General features: G+C 40.5%; 2 protein-coding genes across 4 annotated transcripts; both read left to right on the top strand.

Moving 5' to 3' along the window:
* The first annotated feature begins 938 nt into the window (after positions 1 to 938).
* LOC116253220 (uncharacterized) lies at positions 939 to 2,416 on the top strand. The gene is made up of 3 exons (XM_031627987.2): positions 939 to 1,022; positions 1,345 to 1,668; positions 1,816 to 2,416. Exons 1-3 carry the CDS (start codon positions 947 to 949, stop codon positions 2,244 to 2,246), a joined length of 831 nt encoding a protein of 276 aa, XP_031483847.1. The 5' UTR covers positions 939 to 946; the 3' UTR covers positions 2,247 to 2,416.
* A 2,271-nt stretch (positions 2,417 to 4,687) lies between these two features.
* LOC116253079 (AT-hook motif nuclear-localized protein 9-like) lies at positions 4,688 to 13,251 on the top strand. 3 transcript variants are annotated; one of them, XM_031627821.2, is made up of 6 exons: positions 4,688 to 4,996; positions 6,358 to 6,768; positions 10,156 to 10,223; positions 10,547 to 10,678; positions 12,320 to 12,481; positions 12,661 to 13,251. In XM_031627821.2, the coding sequence occupies exons 2-6, from the start codon at positions 6,360 to 6,362 to the stop codon at positions 12,895 to 12,897; spliced, it is 1,008 nt and encodes a 335-aa protein (XP_031483681.1). In that variant the 5' UTR covers positions 4,688 to 4,996; positions 6,358 to 6,359; the 3' UTR covers positions 12,898 to 13,251. The 3 variants fall into 3 exon arrangements, with proteins under 3 accessions (XP_031483681.1, XP_031483682.1, XP_031483679.1); XM_031627822.2 differs by lacking the exon at positions 4,688 to 4,996 and adding an exon at positions 5,005 to 6,210; XM_031627819.2 differs by lacking the exon at positions 4,688 to 4,996 and having other exon boundaries at positions 6,327 to 6,768.
* The last annotated feature ends 380 nt before the right edge of the window (positions 13,252 to 13,631 follow it).

The following is a 13,631-nucleotide window of genomic DNA, read 5'->3' as shown; positions in this document are numbered from 1 at the left end:
GACTAGCAACCATGACATTTAGTCACTTACTCAATATCCATACAAGTCTCTTTAGATTCCTCTAGGTATGAGACAAAACATTCCAACAAGGTGTTTCAAGTTGGCTATCTAAGTTTATAGTGAACTTACCTTGCACGATCTTTTTAGAATTTAACCATGAGGTGCGACCTTACTTTCAAGTATTATGTAACATGATTTGTGAAATGAAAATTTTCTCTTGTTTGAGAAAATGGTCGCAATTTTGCTTTTTTATCACTAAAATATAGATAAACGAACTTTAGTTGTATCTTATGCATTTTACACGCAGCATAATGTGCCACATGTCTTACAATGGTTGGACAACGGTGAAAGGACATCATAAATAACCTTTTCTGATATAAATGACCCAAAACTTTGGACCTTTTATTCTCTCATTCTTTTCCTACAGCAACCTTCAACCACAGTTCCTTAAAGTCGATCCTTGTTAGAGAAATAGCAAAAAATTGGCCTCGTTTTCTAAAATTAAGGACAAGAAAGTAGACCCAAAAAGGTTTTTTTTTTTTTCTCTTTTAAATTTTAGGTAGACTTATATGATTGCGTTTGCCAAATACAACTTACTAATGTTTGAATAAACCTAATGGCGACAGATCTTTGAATGATCGCATCTCTCTCTCTCTCTCTTTCTATAAAACTTGGGTACGTGCATGCCATTAAATCTAGCTAGTTCCCTGCTGCCTCATCATTCTGGTTGGTCCAATCTATGGCAACTCTACTTGAATTGGTTATCACGTTCGCACCTTTCATTTTAGTACTTGTAACTTGCAAGCACGTCGACTGCTAAAGCTTCCCTATCGAAGACCAAGTTTGGCTCTATAAGTGCCACCCTAGCTCCCAAAGACGGGCATCGCAATTTGCAAGCGATTCCTGAGCGTCTTCTTGATCTTCCTCCATCTGGGAGGTGTCCGCCATGGCGGGTTCTCGAGGCCTTGCGGCAATGGTTACGATGGCCATCGCTTCCATGTTGGCAATTCAGTGTGTTTACGGTAAATATATATATATACGTAGCAATTCAATGCTTCAATATTCAATAATAAGTAACTCATCATTTTGTTGTCGTTCATGTCAGTTCGAATCGAGCATGTTCTTTTGGCTAAAACTCCAACAGTTGAAGTTCTTGTAGACAAATGAATCGAGCGTAATTTAATTAACAAAACGATCAGACCATGTTTCCCGCATTACTTGCTACATTATTTCGATTTTGCGATCATTTTGCTCTTTTGGTGTCCGATCGAGGTCCTCTGCTTTTGCTCTGTAACTGGTCATGAATACCAAATATTGTGGTGGTTGTGGTCGAATCATGAACAGGGGAAATAGTTTGCGAGAACCTACCGACGGAGATGTGCGCGTTCTCGGTGTCGTCGGCCGGAATGCGGTGCGTGCTCGAGAAGTACAATTACGGGGAAGAGGTGAGGCTGCAATGCAGGACGTCTCAGGTGAAGGTGGCCGACATCGCCGGGTGGGTCGAGAGCGACAGGTGCGTGGAGGCATGTGGTGTGGACAGAAGCTCGGTCGGCATTTCCTCCGACTCGCTCATGGAGCGCCAATTCCTGGAGAGACTTTGCTCCGCTCCTTGCTATGGAGGCTGCCCCAACATCGTCGACCTTTACTTCAACCTTGCTGCAGCTGAAGGCAAGTTATTCCCTCCGCCATTTTTGTCACCCTGTAGTGCACCCACATCAACGCCATGACTTTCTCTCTCTCTCTTTCTCTACGGTTTACTTTTGCATATGATGAATGGTATCGAAAATGATGTTATTGCTGCCAACGATGGTGCAGGCATCTTCCTCCCCAAACTATGTGAATCATTGAACGATAACCCCAGGCGTGGGATGTTTGAGACGCTCAGCTCCGGCTTTGTGGCTCCAGCACCAGGGTCATTGCCACCTCCGTCGGAGCCAACACCGGCGCCGGGTTCCGAACCAGCAGCTGCCTCGGAGCCAGCTCCAGGATCCGAGCAGGTGCCAGCTCCAGTGTCTCAGCCAACAGTAGGATCAACGCCCCGTTCACATGCTGCGACAGGAACAGACAAAAAGAAGAAGAAGGATAAGAAGAAGAAGAACGAGAAGAAGAAAGAGGATGAGAAGAAGAAGAAGAAACAACACAAGAAGAAGACAAAGAAGGATGATCATAAGAAGAAGAAGCACGATAAGAAGAAGCATCAGAATAAGGACCACCACAAAAAGAAACCAGAGAACAAAGAGGCATGACCGCCTGCAGCAAACACGGCCAAATGAAGCACTGCTTGTGTTTGATTTGGCGCCGACGTGAAGCCCTGGAAATTCTTGCGTGTGTGTTTATTTTTGTTTAATTTGTGAACTTGGTGGGATTTGGAGACCCTTGTGCCAGAAATCTTGTTTTGCATTTAAGTGTTGTGTGAGAGAGACAATAAATAATTCTTTTTAACAAGTGTTAACTCTGTTGTTGAGAATGTCACCGAATTAGGCCGTAATGATTCTTGTTAACAATGATAAAGAAGTTAACAAATTGATCGTCTGTGGAAGACTGCGCCATGAACATTTCTGTTTATAAAATAGCAATTTGTTTTTTTATAAGCAAAATTTTAGTAGTGATCATACGAACTCGTACAGTCAAACTATATTGAATAATTATAATTTCTGGTTTAAACGTGAAATTCGTTCGAACATGATGAACGCTTTTTTATTGTTATATAAAATTGTTTACTTTTATTTTTTTTAGTACTCAAAGGAAGTGTGGAGAGTCAAAGTTGAACACCCTAAAGCAAATCCCAACTCTGCCTTTTTTGTTATCTCAACTTTCGACCTCTTACACGAACACAAGCAGACATAGGACATGGGGACAATGGTACTGGTGCTAGCCTTGTGCTTTTATGCTATCAAACGACAGACAAAGTGCCTCAGGACGATGCTGTTTCTTTACATAAAAACGGAAAAAGAAAAAAACAAAGAGAATAGATTGCTATGAGCCGTCTCATTTCAGTTTATGAACATGACTTTATTGCAACTTATAAGGGGCCATTTGACAGTAAGAACAGTAACAAATTGTTCCATGCTTGAAACACTATGTTACAGTATTTCATAAATTTGTCACAATTTTTAAAATAGATTCAATGAACATGACATAGCTAGTTGGACTTGTGGCACATTCCTATGAACATTATTCCATTGTAACTTATAAGGGCCGTTTGACAATAAAAATAATAATAAATCGTTTTATGCTTGGAACGGTATGCTAAATATTCCATGCACCTGTCTTAATTTTGAGGATAAATTTAGACAACAGTTCGTTACTGTTCCCATTACTAAACAAATCTATAGAGGTAGAGCGTTATATCGATATGAAGGTACATGGTTCTTTCCTAGGCACTAATACAATCATAAATTTTTGAAGGCAAATGAAAGGAGGGGAGCATTGGTGACTGTTGAAGCAGGAACTCCATGCAAAACAAGAACAGGACGTGGGGGTACAGACTTCGTTGTTTTGGCCTTTGGAATGCTGAGAAACAGACGTTCCACCAGTCCTGTTCCGTGCATGCCAATGACAAGTAAACAAACACCCTCTTCGTCGTGGGCCTCTGATCGGCACATGCTGTGGAACAGTGGGACAATCGCGGGTCAGAGGAAGAGGCCCGGATGATTCAAATAAATTCTGCCGGGGATGTGAATAAATTTTGGATCGATATCTTAAGTTCGGTCCAACTTTTATCCAAACCAAAACACCACATCATTTGGACGCCATGGCTCTCTCATAAATCTGGTCCGGGTCCGAATTTCGGTTCCATTTGGATGTCCGAAATCAAATGGGATCCGTATAACAAGGCATACCGCATACGGCTGCCGCCCCGCCGTCCGTAAATAACTGAAAGACTAAAGGGCAATAACGTAATCAAGGCGAAAGAAAAAAGGAAAACCCCCGCCTTCCCGCTGCACCGCCTTCCGCGCGAAAACCCAAAACGGATTGTTGGCGCGCTTCCCGACGAAAGCTTGAAGAAGGACAACGAGAGGGCGTTTCGGTCATTTTGCTAGTCGCGAAGATTTCAGCAGCCGCGTTAACATTCGTGCATTTTACTAACACAGCCCTGCGAAGACAAAATCTCCGTCCATGGTAAGCCTTTTGTTAAATTACTTTCAAGGAGGATATCTTATAACACGGCATCAGTTTCATCAACGACTTTCCCGTGAGTAGTTTCTGTGAGTTTTGATCGAAAGGTATCCATCAGATTTAAAAAATAATGGTCACGCTTTTTTAGTTTTTTTTCCAGTTTAAAAAAGCAAATTTTTTTTTTGAGTATACTATTTACAAGATTAAGGCTAAGAGGAGGTTTGAGAATGGAAATTTCCTGATGAGAATTTTGGTGATTTGTCAGAAGTTCAAACAGCATAAGTTGAATTAGAGAATGAGAATCCTGCCCTGACCAGCTGCAGACGTGTCTCTTCCTCTCTATCGTCACCAGTATCATGGCCATGATCACCTTCATCATCCTCTTTCTTTCCATACGTGTCTCTGTTTCTCTTGTAAATGTAATAGAACAAAGACTAATCGAAGCAAGGCTTGAGTTGAGAACCAGGGAGCAACGCAGAACAGGGAGCCATTTTCTGCTTTGATAGCATAATAACCTGCACCTCTAATCTCTGTAGAGAGAGAGAGAGGAGTTCTATGTACGAGCCGAACGTTTGATGGGGAGGGGACACAAGGGCAGCGGCGTTAGCATCGGGGGCAGCCGTTCTTGTATTAGTCGTAGTGGTAGCAGTAGCCGTAATAGACGTCGTAGTTGTAGTAGTAGGTGTAGTTGTACTGTCTTCTCCTCTTCCCCCTCCTTCTCCGTAGAAGTGAGGACAGTGCTCTCCAATGGGGAAAGTTCTCCCTCCTCTGCGCGCCCTCCTTGCTCTCTTCTCCTTCTTTCACTCGTTTCCTTTTTCCTAATCTTGCTGTTGCTCCACCAGAACCGGCAAAAGCCATCGGCATACCACCACCATAGGTGAGAGCAGCAGCAGCAGCCGTGGTTGCTTCTACCTCTCTCTCTCTCTCTCTCTCTCTCTTCCCGAAAGGAAGACAATATGGTAGCTGCAAAGGAGACTTTTTCGCCATTTCTCTTCTTTCGTCCAAAGGTCTCTGCAGAAGGCTGTTTTTGTTGGCCCAAAAGACCCCGGGATTCTAAACCGTGCTGAAGTTTCGGAAGTCGGACCTTCTTTTCTTCTTGTCGTTCTTGGAAGGGATTTACGCTCTTTTGGGTTCAATCGTTTTATTTTTTCCTTTCAAGTTCTCTTGTCACAGCAGCTTCCATGAAATCGTCATATTATGTAGGTTTTTTCAGGTTATCTGCTTGCTTTTAAGGTGTGAAATGGGGAGTTCGCGGCACTTGGGCTGTGAGTTTCTGTGTTCATTTCCGGGTCTACGAGGAGATTTACTTTCACAAAATCAAGCATCTGAGTGGAATTTAGCATTTGTCTAGTTTCTTTCTTACTCAGGCTTCTGTCGATTATCCTTCAATACCAACTTTTTGGAAAAAAAAAAAAAGTGCCATCTCCCGTCCCTGTTGGTTATTCCATCATTGTCTTTATATGGTTTCTTTTGCGTAATCAAAATGCGGAAGTTGGAAGTTACCTATCCTGCATCATTTTGGACACCATTTGTGGATTTTTTCCGACGCTTTGATCAAGATTGGGAAACGATGGGGTGTTCTAGTGGCCATAATTTGGTGGATTTTGTTTCTTGGGGATTTTCAACCCTAAAATATAATGGGTTTAAGATCATGCAATTTCGGTGCTCAACCTCCGTCTCCCTTGTTCTCTACTTTTAATGGTGGAAACGTTTGGTGGGAAAGCTCGTTTTTTTGCTTCTCCCTCGTGGTAGTGGTTCTCTGTGGTTTTTTACTCTCTCTCTCTCTCTCTCTAGTGTTGGATCGTTTACCTCCTACCTATATACCATTTTTGTTGAGTTTCAATCAGTTAAATTTTGAGACGTTCTTCTTGTTTGCCTGGTTCTATTCATGCATTGTGCATCAGATTCTGGTTTCCTTTTCTCCTTGAAAACTCTGTTAGATAACATGGTAGAGCCGTTCATCTTTGAGATGGTACCAAGTTTATGCTAGGGGTTGCCTATGTGTGCTTTTGAAGGTTGTGAACTAGCATGGTGAACAATTGAGCTATGGTCACGTACTTGAGTGCGTTCGCAAAAGCTAACCTCCAACGGGTATGTTGAATAACCGAACGAAAGGAAGAGGGGTCGTGGACTTTTGGCCTTGTATAGTTGTGGATATCTTCTTCGTTTGCTTTTTCTCTTGCATTCTGGGTGTCTGATATCGTTGCTTGTTAAATAAATGCATGGATGGGAGGGAAGGAATGGCGTTATCAGGGTCATCCTCATATTATATGCAGCAAAAAGGTATTTGCAGCTCGGGTACTGGAATTCAGATTGGCTTGCATGGTCAGGACGGGCTACGCCCTCTACCTAGTTCTGGTTATACTGTTCAGTCCAATGCCAGCAGTTCTGTCGCTACGTATCCTGTTGAATCGCCAGCAACAACAGTTTCGCCTCATGGTGTTAGCACGGGCATGTCGGGAGGGGTGGTGTCATCAGAGCCAGTGAAACGAAAGAGAGGTAGGCCAAGAAAATATGGCCCAGATGGGACAATGGCATTAGCATTAAAACCTCTTTCTTCAGCCACACCACCATCAGCAACGCCACTGCAGAAGCGGGGTAGAGGGCGGCCACCAGGATCTGGGAGGAAGCAGCAACTAGCAGCATTTGGTAATAAAATATGGCTTTTCTGCATCCTGCTTTTTTCTCTTCTTTATTGGAGTTGGAAACTTGGAACCACACATTATGTGTAGCTTGGTTGCGTTTTTCTCTATTTTTCCTTTGGTTGCTGAGATGAAACATTGATCCTCGTGGTAGTGTTTTCTTTTTGTTTTAACTTGTCCGTTTTGGTTAAAATTGTTTATCTCATCCATGTACCTGTTTCTTTTGCAACATAGCACAAGACAGATTAATGTGGGATCATATAAGCTGCAAAAGTGGGTTGAATGACACAAATATGCTGTTGTCATATTAAGGATAATTTTGCTTAGAATATATGCAGTTTGCAATTGTTTTCAGCAGAGGTGCTAAACTTGTAATGGTTTTCATACATGGTTCCGATAATTTGTCTACAGAAGTCTCTTTCTTGACATCATTGTTTTACCCTTGGAATACTTGTATTCTGCAAGCGTGTCTAGGTAGCGCTGCTACAACTTGTAAGCATTTTTTGTGCACAAATATTGATAATTTGTTCAAAACGTCTAAGTTGGATGACATTATTAAACGCTAAATTGCTGTAAAGAATGAACAAATTTTGTTTTTGATGCAAAGAAATGCCAAAAGGTCTATCAATCTTGTTATTACCAAAATCATCATGCAGTATCTTGGTGGTTAGATCCCCCAAAGAGGCCTATTTGGAGTTATATGGTGTTTAGGCTACCTGGTCTGAGTTATGTGGAAGGAGAAAAAGGAATAAAATGGAGAAATGAGGAGGGAGAATAGGAAGGATTTCAAAAACCAATTAGAGCTACATTTTAGACCAACCAACAGATCTGCACATTGATGAAATAATGAAAATTTTGTTGTATCTACTTGGTAAATGTTAAGAAAAACCACCTTTTGTTTAGCCCATCTGGCTTCTTGGATGCAAGCCTAATTTCGACTGAAAGAATTTTGTGTCCTCGTATTAATTTCAGAAAAGAAGGGAAAAAAGAAAAAAGGAAAGGAGGAGAAATGAGGAGGGGCAATCAGGAAGATTTCAATGGCGAATTAAAATATAAAGCTACATTTGGGCAAACCAACAGACCTGCACATTAACAAAATTTATGTTGTATCTTATCTGTAAACATTAAGAAAATCACCCATTTTTAGGCCAGCTTGGCTTCCTGGATGGGAGCCCACTTTTGCTGAAAGGATCCTATGTCCTAACATTAATTTCTGTGGGATACTATTTATAGATCCATGGATCCCAATGGACCTGTTCGATATAGTTGTGCTTGATCCTTGCCCATCCAGAAATTTTATGCAGCTTTCTCTTTCCAGAAGAAAAACGTTTTATAATCAATGCACCCTTTGTCTTTGTCGTTGTCTTTACACTATATCTGTTTGCTTATTTGTTTTTGGCTTACCAATATTTTTCCAAGATTTCATTGAGAAAAAACATGTTTCAAAAAGTATCAATGGTTTGTCATGACTCTCTTGAGGAAAATTCATGTTTCGAATGTTATCCTGAGATATTATTTATGCAACGAAGTCTCCAAAACTGACTGTAAAGTATTATGTACTTTGTACATTATGTATATCTTCTGTCCCTGTCTGTACTTTATAGTTTATACTTTTGTTTCTCCTCTGTTGTATTATTGTTCTCTGTTGTATTATTGTCGCTATTATTTTAAATAGAACCTCTGGATCTACTTATTTGAATATTTGATTGCAAAAAAAAATCTTTGGATCCACTTGTCGTTAGGATGTAGTTCTTTTGGTTTTCAACGACTTAATAAAGCTTCACAAGTTTAAGCATTTTAGGATGTTTTGGCAAGTTTTTCTATGAATTGCAGAGTCTGTTTTTTGATAATATGTCGGTCCTTGTTTGTCTTTTTAGGATAATCTTCTTCCATTGCTTGTCTTGATCACTTGGTGGAGAAGAAACTGAGCCATCATCCTTTGGCCCTATATGTGTACATTGGGTTTAACATGTAACTTCTATTTACAACTCTCAGCACATGAGGATGATTTTAGTTGATTTGAAAATCTGTTTGTATTAGTATGTGGATGCACATGTATACAAACAGAGGCCAAGCAAATCTTCCTTGAGTTTTTAGTAATGTAAAGTTGATAGTTGGCAAGTTTGTCAAATAGTATTGGAAGATTCATATGTTTTAATAGTTGGATACATCATTTCACCTTTGCTATCTTATTGCTTGCCACTGGGTTAGTAGATACCATGAGTGCCACTTTTAACTGGTAGGTCATTACATTAAGCTCATGATGTCTAACAAATCAGTTATCTTTACGTCTATAAGAAAACTTGGTCAAACTCTTTGGGGGCATTTAGATGACACCCTCATCTATCCCAGTTTTGTGAAAACATTATTTGTTTGGGTGGCACACCCAAAACCTGGATTTTTATGAATAATTTGAGGGGGTCAGGTTTTTCCCTCCCTTTTGCAAAACCGGGCTTTCCTTCAACCTTGTTTTGATGGCACCCAAACATACCAAAAGCTTGGCTGGTTTTGCCTCCAAAACCTGGTTTTGGTGTGTCATCCAAATGCCCCGTTTGTGGTTTTCAGGTTCTTGAAGTGCATGGTCCTGGAATTCTGGGGGCACATAAAGAAGAATATTCATTCTTCATATATAAGTAAAGTTAGGGAAATTGTGATGATTTTGCGCTGTGCTGATGATGAAATGCTTAAGAGAAGCTTGAGATGAATGATTTTACTTTCTCAAGGCATGTTTGAATGTTTTCAATAGTTGAATTATACTAGCAACCACATTTTGAGACATTCCCTCAGACTTTTGAGAATGATTCCTATGAGAATAATTTAGCCTTGTGACTGCAAGCATGAGAAAGTTGTAGCCCTGAGAGGCTCAGAAAATGCTTCGTACAAGGAAAATATTTCTTCAATTCTTCGTCTCATGATCCGAGAGCAAATGTTTCTTGTGTTTGTACAGCAAGAAAGATTTGAAGTAGCCTGGCGTTACTGTCTTGCTGAATATCCACCACCTGTTCAGTCATGATAAGAATCCATTTCCTATAGTCTATTCATATTCCTTTCCCTTTTGTTGCGATCCTGAGGTTGTACTACAGTGTAGCCCTTCATTTTAGAAGTTTCTTTGCCTGACATGCAAAATTGCAACCATATGTTTTCTTCTGTAATTAAGTGTGTTTGTTCCTTGTCTTAGTTGTCTACTTGAATAGCCAGATGGTCTTTACATTGGGTTGTGAATTCCTTGAAATAATGGTAGCCCTTTCTTTTTCGGGGATTCTGGTGCTTCTATTTGGGGTTTCCTTGTTTTCATTTTGTGTATTTCCTTGTTTTATGCTGTATCTTTCCATTAGCCTGAACGAATTGGTAATCATCATCATCTTTGGTTGACTAATGAATGGTTGATGTACAGGGGAATGGCTTGCAGGATCGGCTGGAATGGGCTTTACTCCACATGTCATAACAATCTCTACAGGAGAGGTATGTGTGATGCTATTTATGGAAAGTATTGGGCTGTTTATTTTTCTGAACTCAACTACTTGGGGAGTACAAGGTTTTTTGTCGTAACCAACAGCACATGATATTTAAATAAGAGATACTGAAAGATCTAGTAGAAGAGGAGAACCGCGCTCCCCAACAGTTTGCTTTGAAAGTTGGATGCTTCTTGCTTCTGAAGCATCATGAGAATGGCCCGTGGCCTGCTCATCTTGTGGGGTTTCTCTGTGCCTCCCTCTATGTCTCTCTTCTTCTCTTGCCAGAGCTTTTTCTCTTGCTGTCTCTCATTTTCCTCTCTGCTTTTGCAGGATGTTTCCGCAAAGATGATGTCCTTTTCTCAACAGGGGCCTAAGGCTGTCTGTATCTTGTCTGCTAGTGGTGCTGTCTCTACAGTGACACTTCGCCAGCCATCAACATCTGGTGGTACTGTTACATATGAGGTATCAGCTTTCTATATTTCTGTTCGTATATTAAGTAGATTACCTAAATAACAGTGTCGATGGAGACCTGGAGGAACCTCAATTGTTCACTTCATCATTTTCACGTTCCTTTTTCATGTTTTGGTTGAACAACTAAGTTAATGTTCTTAAATCCTAACTCATGGCTGAAGGCCTTTGTGAGCAAATTTCAGTGGAACAAAGCTAATTGATGATTCAAATCTTTTTGTACTTGAACTGGGCTGGGTGATTAAGCACTTGAAGCGATGGCTCTGATCTATGTAAACATGTTAGCTTTATGATTTAGCCCTTTCAACAACGTTGAACAAGACTCAGGGCTGTGGTAATATGGATCTCAGTAGAAATTTTGTTCCCATCAAGTTGCTACAGGAAGCACTGGCTAAATGGAAAACTGTTTGAGTTTGTGCATGTGTATGCTTGAGAGCATTTTCTCTACCATGGCTATGTAAATATTGTATTTAAAACTTCGTTTGCAATTTCAAGCGTAGTTTGTACTGTTGATGGATCTGACACTATGCATAAGTTGTTTGCTCTTCTTTAATGTGAACATCTTTTTGGCAGCTGCATTTTGGGCAATCTGGATTCTTCATTTTGGTCATTTGTTAATAATTGATTTTTTTTTTTTTGCTTCAATTTTAACCTTATTAGTTCCATCTGTCTCACCAGATCCACTTAAAAATGGCCGAAATATGGCTTCCACCTGCTGGTGGGAAAAATTATGATCATATTTACTCCTCTCATGCACTTAGAGGCATGCTTTCATGCTTGTTTATGTAACAGTATCTTTTTGATTTGTGGTTCAAAATGCTATGGTTTACAACTTTTCTGTAGAACCTACATGATATGCTGTCTTGGTGGTTTTCAGAATTATGAACTTCTATCACTCTTGCGATATTCAGAAATTTGAATGGTGGTACATGTTCCTTTTACCCGCCATGTTGTGAGGAGGAAGAAGATGCAAAAGAACCATGGGATTTAGTTCTTCTAGAAATTTGGAGAAAACATGAATTAGCAACTCTTACATCCATTAACTTATTCTTTGTACTCATTTTAAAAATATGTTATTAAAATATATCTATTTCAAAATCAGATCACAACATTTAAGAAGCACATTGAACAAAATGCTGGGGTGCACGATTGGGTTCCTACTTCCTTCCCTTCGTTGTTTTGTTGCATATTTCTTATGATAGAACCATTGAAGGGCACATGTTGCCTTTCTATTTCTAGGATAGGGGATAATGACTTCTATCGTATGGCCATTTGCGGGTGGTCATCTTTTTATAGATATTTTGGTTTCTCTTGGACTTTAATGGCCATAATAGACTTAGATCCATATTGGGCTATGGCTAATTACATGCACCCTAATCTCATCCTTTTTTGGAAGCCTAGTTCTTCTAGTCTGTGCCAGTAATAAACCTCTGATTGCTTTTGAACACTGGAAAGGCTTTCATGCTATACGTACTCGGTGGTCTAGGTTGATTTCTCATTGCTAGAAAAAAGGTTCATTCTTTCTGTAATTGGTTACATGTGGGGTTCATTCATGGAGAAAGTGTACATCTGATTGCCAGTTCATCTTACTTTTTACTCCGTGGACCTTGTGGTCTATATGCTTTGTGCTTGTAGGGTCGCTTTGAGATACTGTGCCTGTCAGGATCTTATCTATCATCCGAAAATGGTGGCACACACAGCCGTGTTGGTGGCCTGAGTGTCTCTCTTGCTAGTCCTGATGGTAGAGTTATCGGTGGTGGTGTTGCTGGTCTCCTTATTGCTGCCAGTCCTGTTCAGGTAAATGCTATACCTGTCAAATTGTATGGGTTGTCATATAAAAGATAGCACATTGGAAATCTATATGGTTCTCGAATGACAGTCAGCTCAGCTTGTCTGCAAGCAGGAACATAGTTGAATTGGGTTGACCTGCCATTGCCTTCTGATGCGTGGTATTCAACTGCTATAATCTTTTGTAGGTAATAGTTGGAAGCTTCAATTATGGGGCACAAAAATCACAACAAAAGCAAGGGAGCAGTGGTCCAGTCCCTCCAGAGTCTCTCATGGATTCTGATGTTAGCACATTTGAGAAAGCTGGATCCGCTGGCATCCTACACAGTGAAGGACCTGGCATTGTGTCTCAAGCTGAGTGGTCTGGATCTCGCTCTGGGGACATCAGAAGCTCACACAGAGACATCGACTTAACATGTGGTTGACCTCATTTCTACTGGGCCAGATTTTTGGTCTGGCTGATGGTGGTTCAGCATGTAGATGAATACTAGGCAGTGTTTGTGAAAGCTGATGTGTGTTTGGTAGGTGCTTAGTCGTTATGTTAACACAGGTCGATTGGATATATAAACTTGAATTGTTTTGTCGCTGCCTCTAATGCAGGATCTTCCATGTAAAGTGCATGCATGCAATGCATGCCTTCTTCTTGGTAAACTAGTTTATTGTTGCCCTTTATTGTTTAACTGTATCTTGAGGGCTTCATCTTGGTCCACTTGCTAGCTTCAAATGACTATCCCTTCATGTAGCAAAAAGGAAACTTGGAAGTATTCGTTCAGTCTTAATCAGTGGTCTTTGTATGCTGTGGTCGTAGGATGTGTAAAGATGCTTTCAAAAAATCTCCTTTTTTCATGTCACGTAAGTTTTGAGTCGCTGAAGAAAGCTTAAATAAAGAGAAGGAAAGATGGCATATGGCGTCGGCACAATGGTCGTGATATTCTCTTGGCAATATTGGAGAAAATGGCCTGAATGAGTGTTTGAAAGATGGCCGTCCTGCGTGGATTAGCTCAATACGCTGTAAGTATTCGCCTAGCTGTAGCTTGCTTTGAGAAAATTAAACCACGTAATGATTATGACGAGGAGACTTTTGCCTTGGCTTCAGCGTCACCCTGCAACATGGGTTGTTGGGTCTTGTGGAGTATGATTTTAATGCTTATATTATATT

Source organism: Nymphaea colorata, chromosome 4 (genome assembly GCF_008831285.2).
Source record: "Nymphaea colorata isolate Beijing-Zhang1983 chromosome 4, ASM883128v2, whole genome shotgun sequence".
Classification (NCBI taxonomy): domain Eukaryota; kingdom Viridiplantae; phylum Streptophyta; class Magnoliopsida; order Nymphaeales; family Nymphaeaceae; genus Nymphaea; species Nymphaea colorata.
This window is presented reverse-complemented; position numbering and strand designations above follow the sequence as displayed.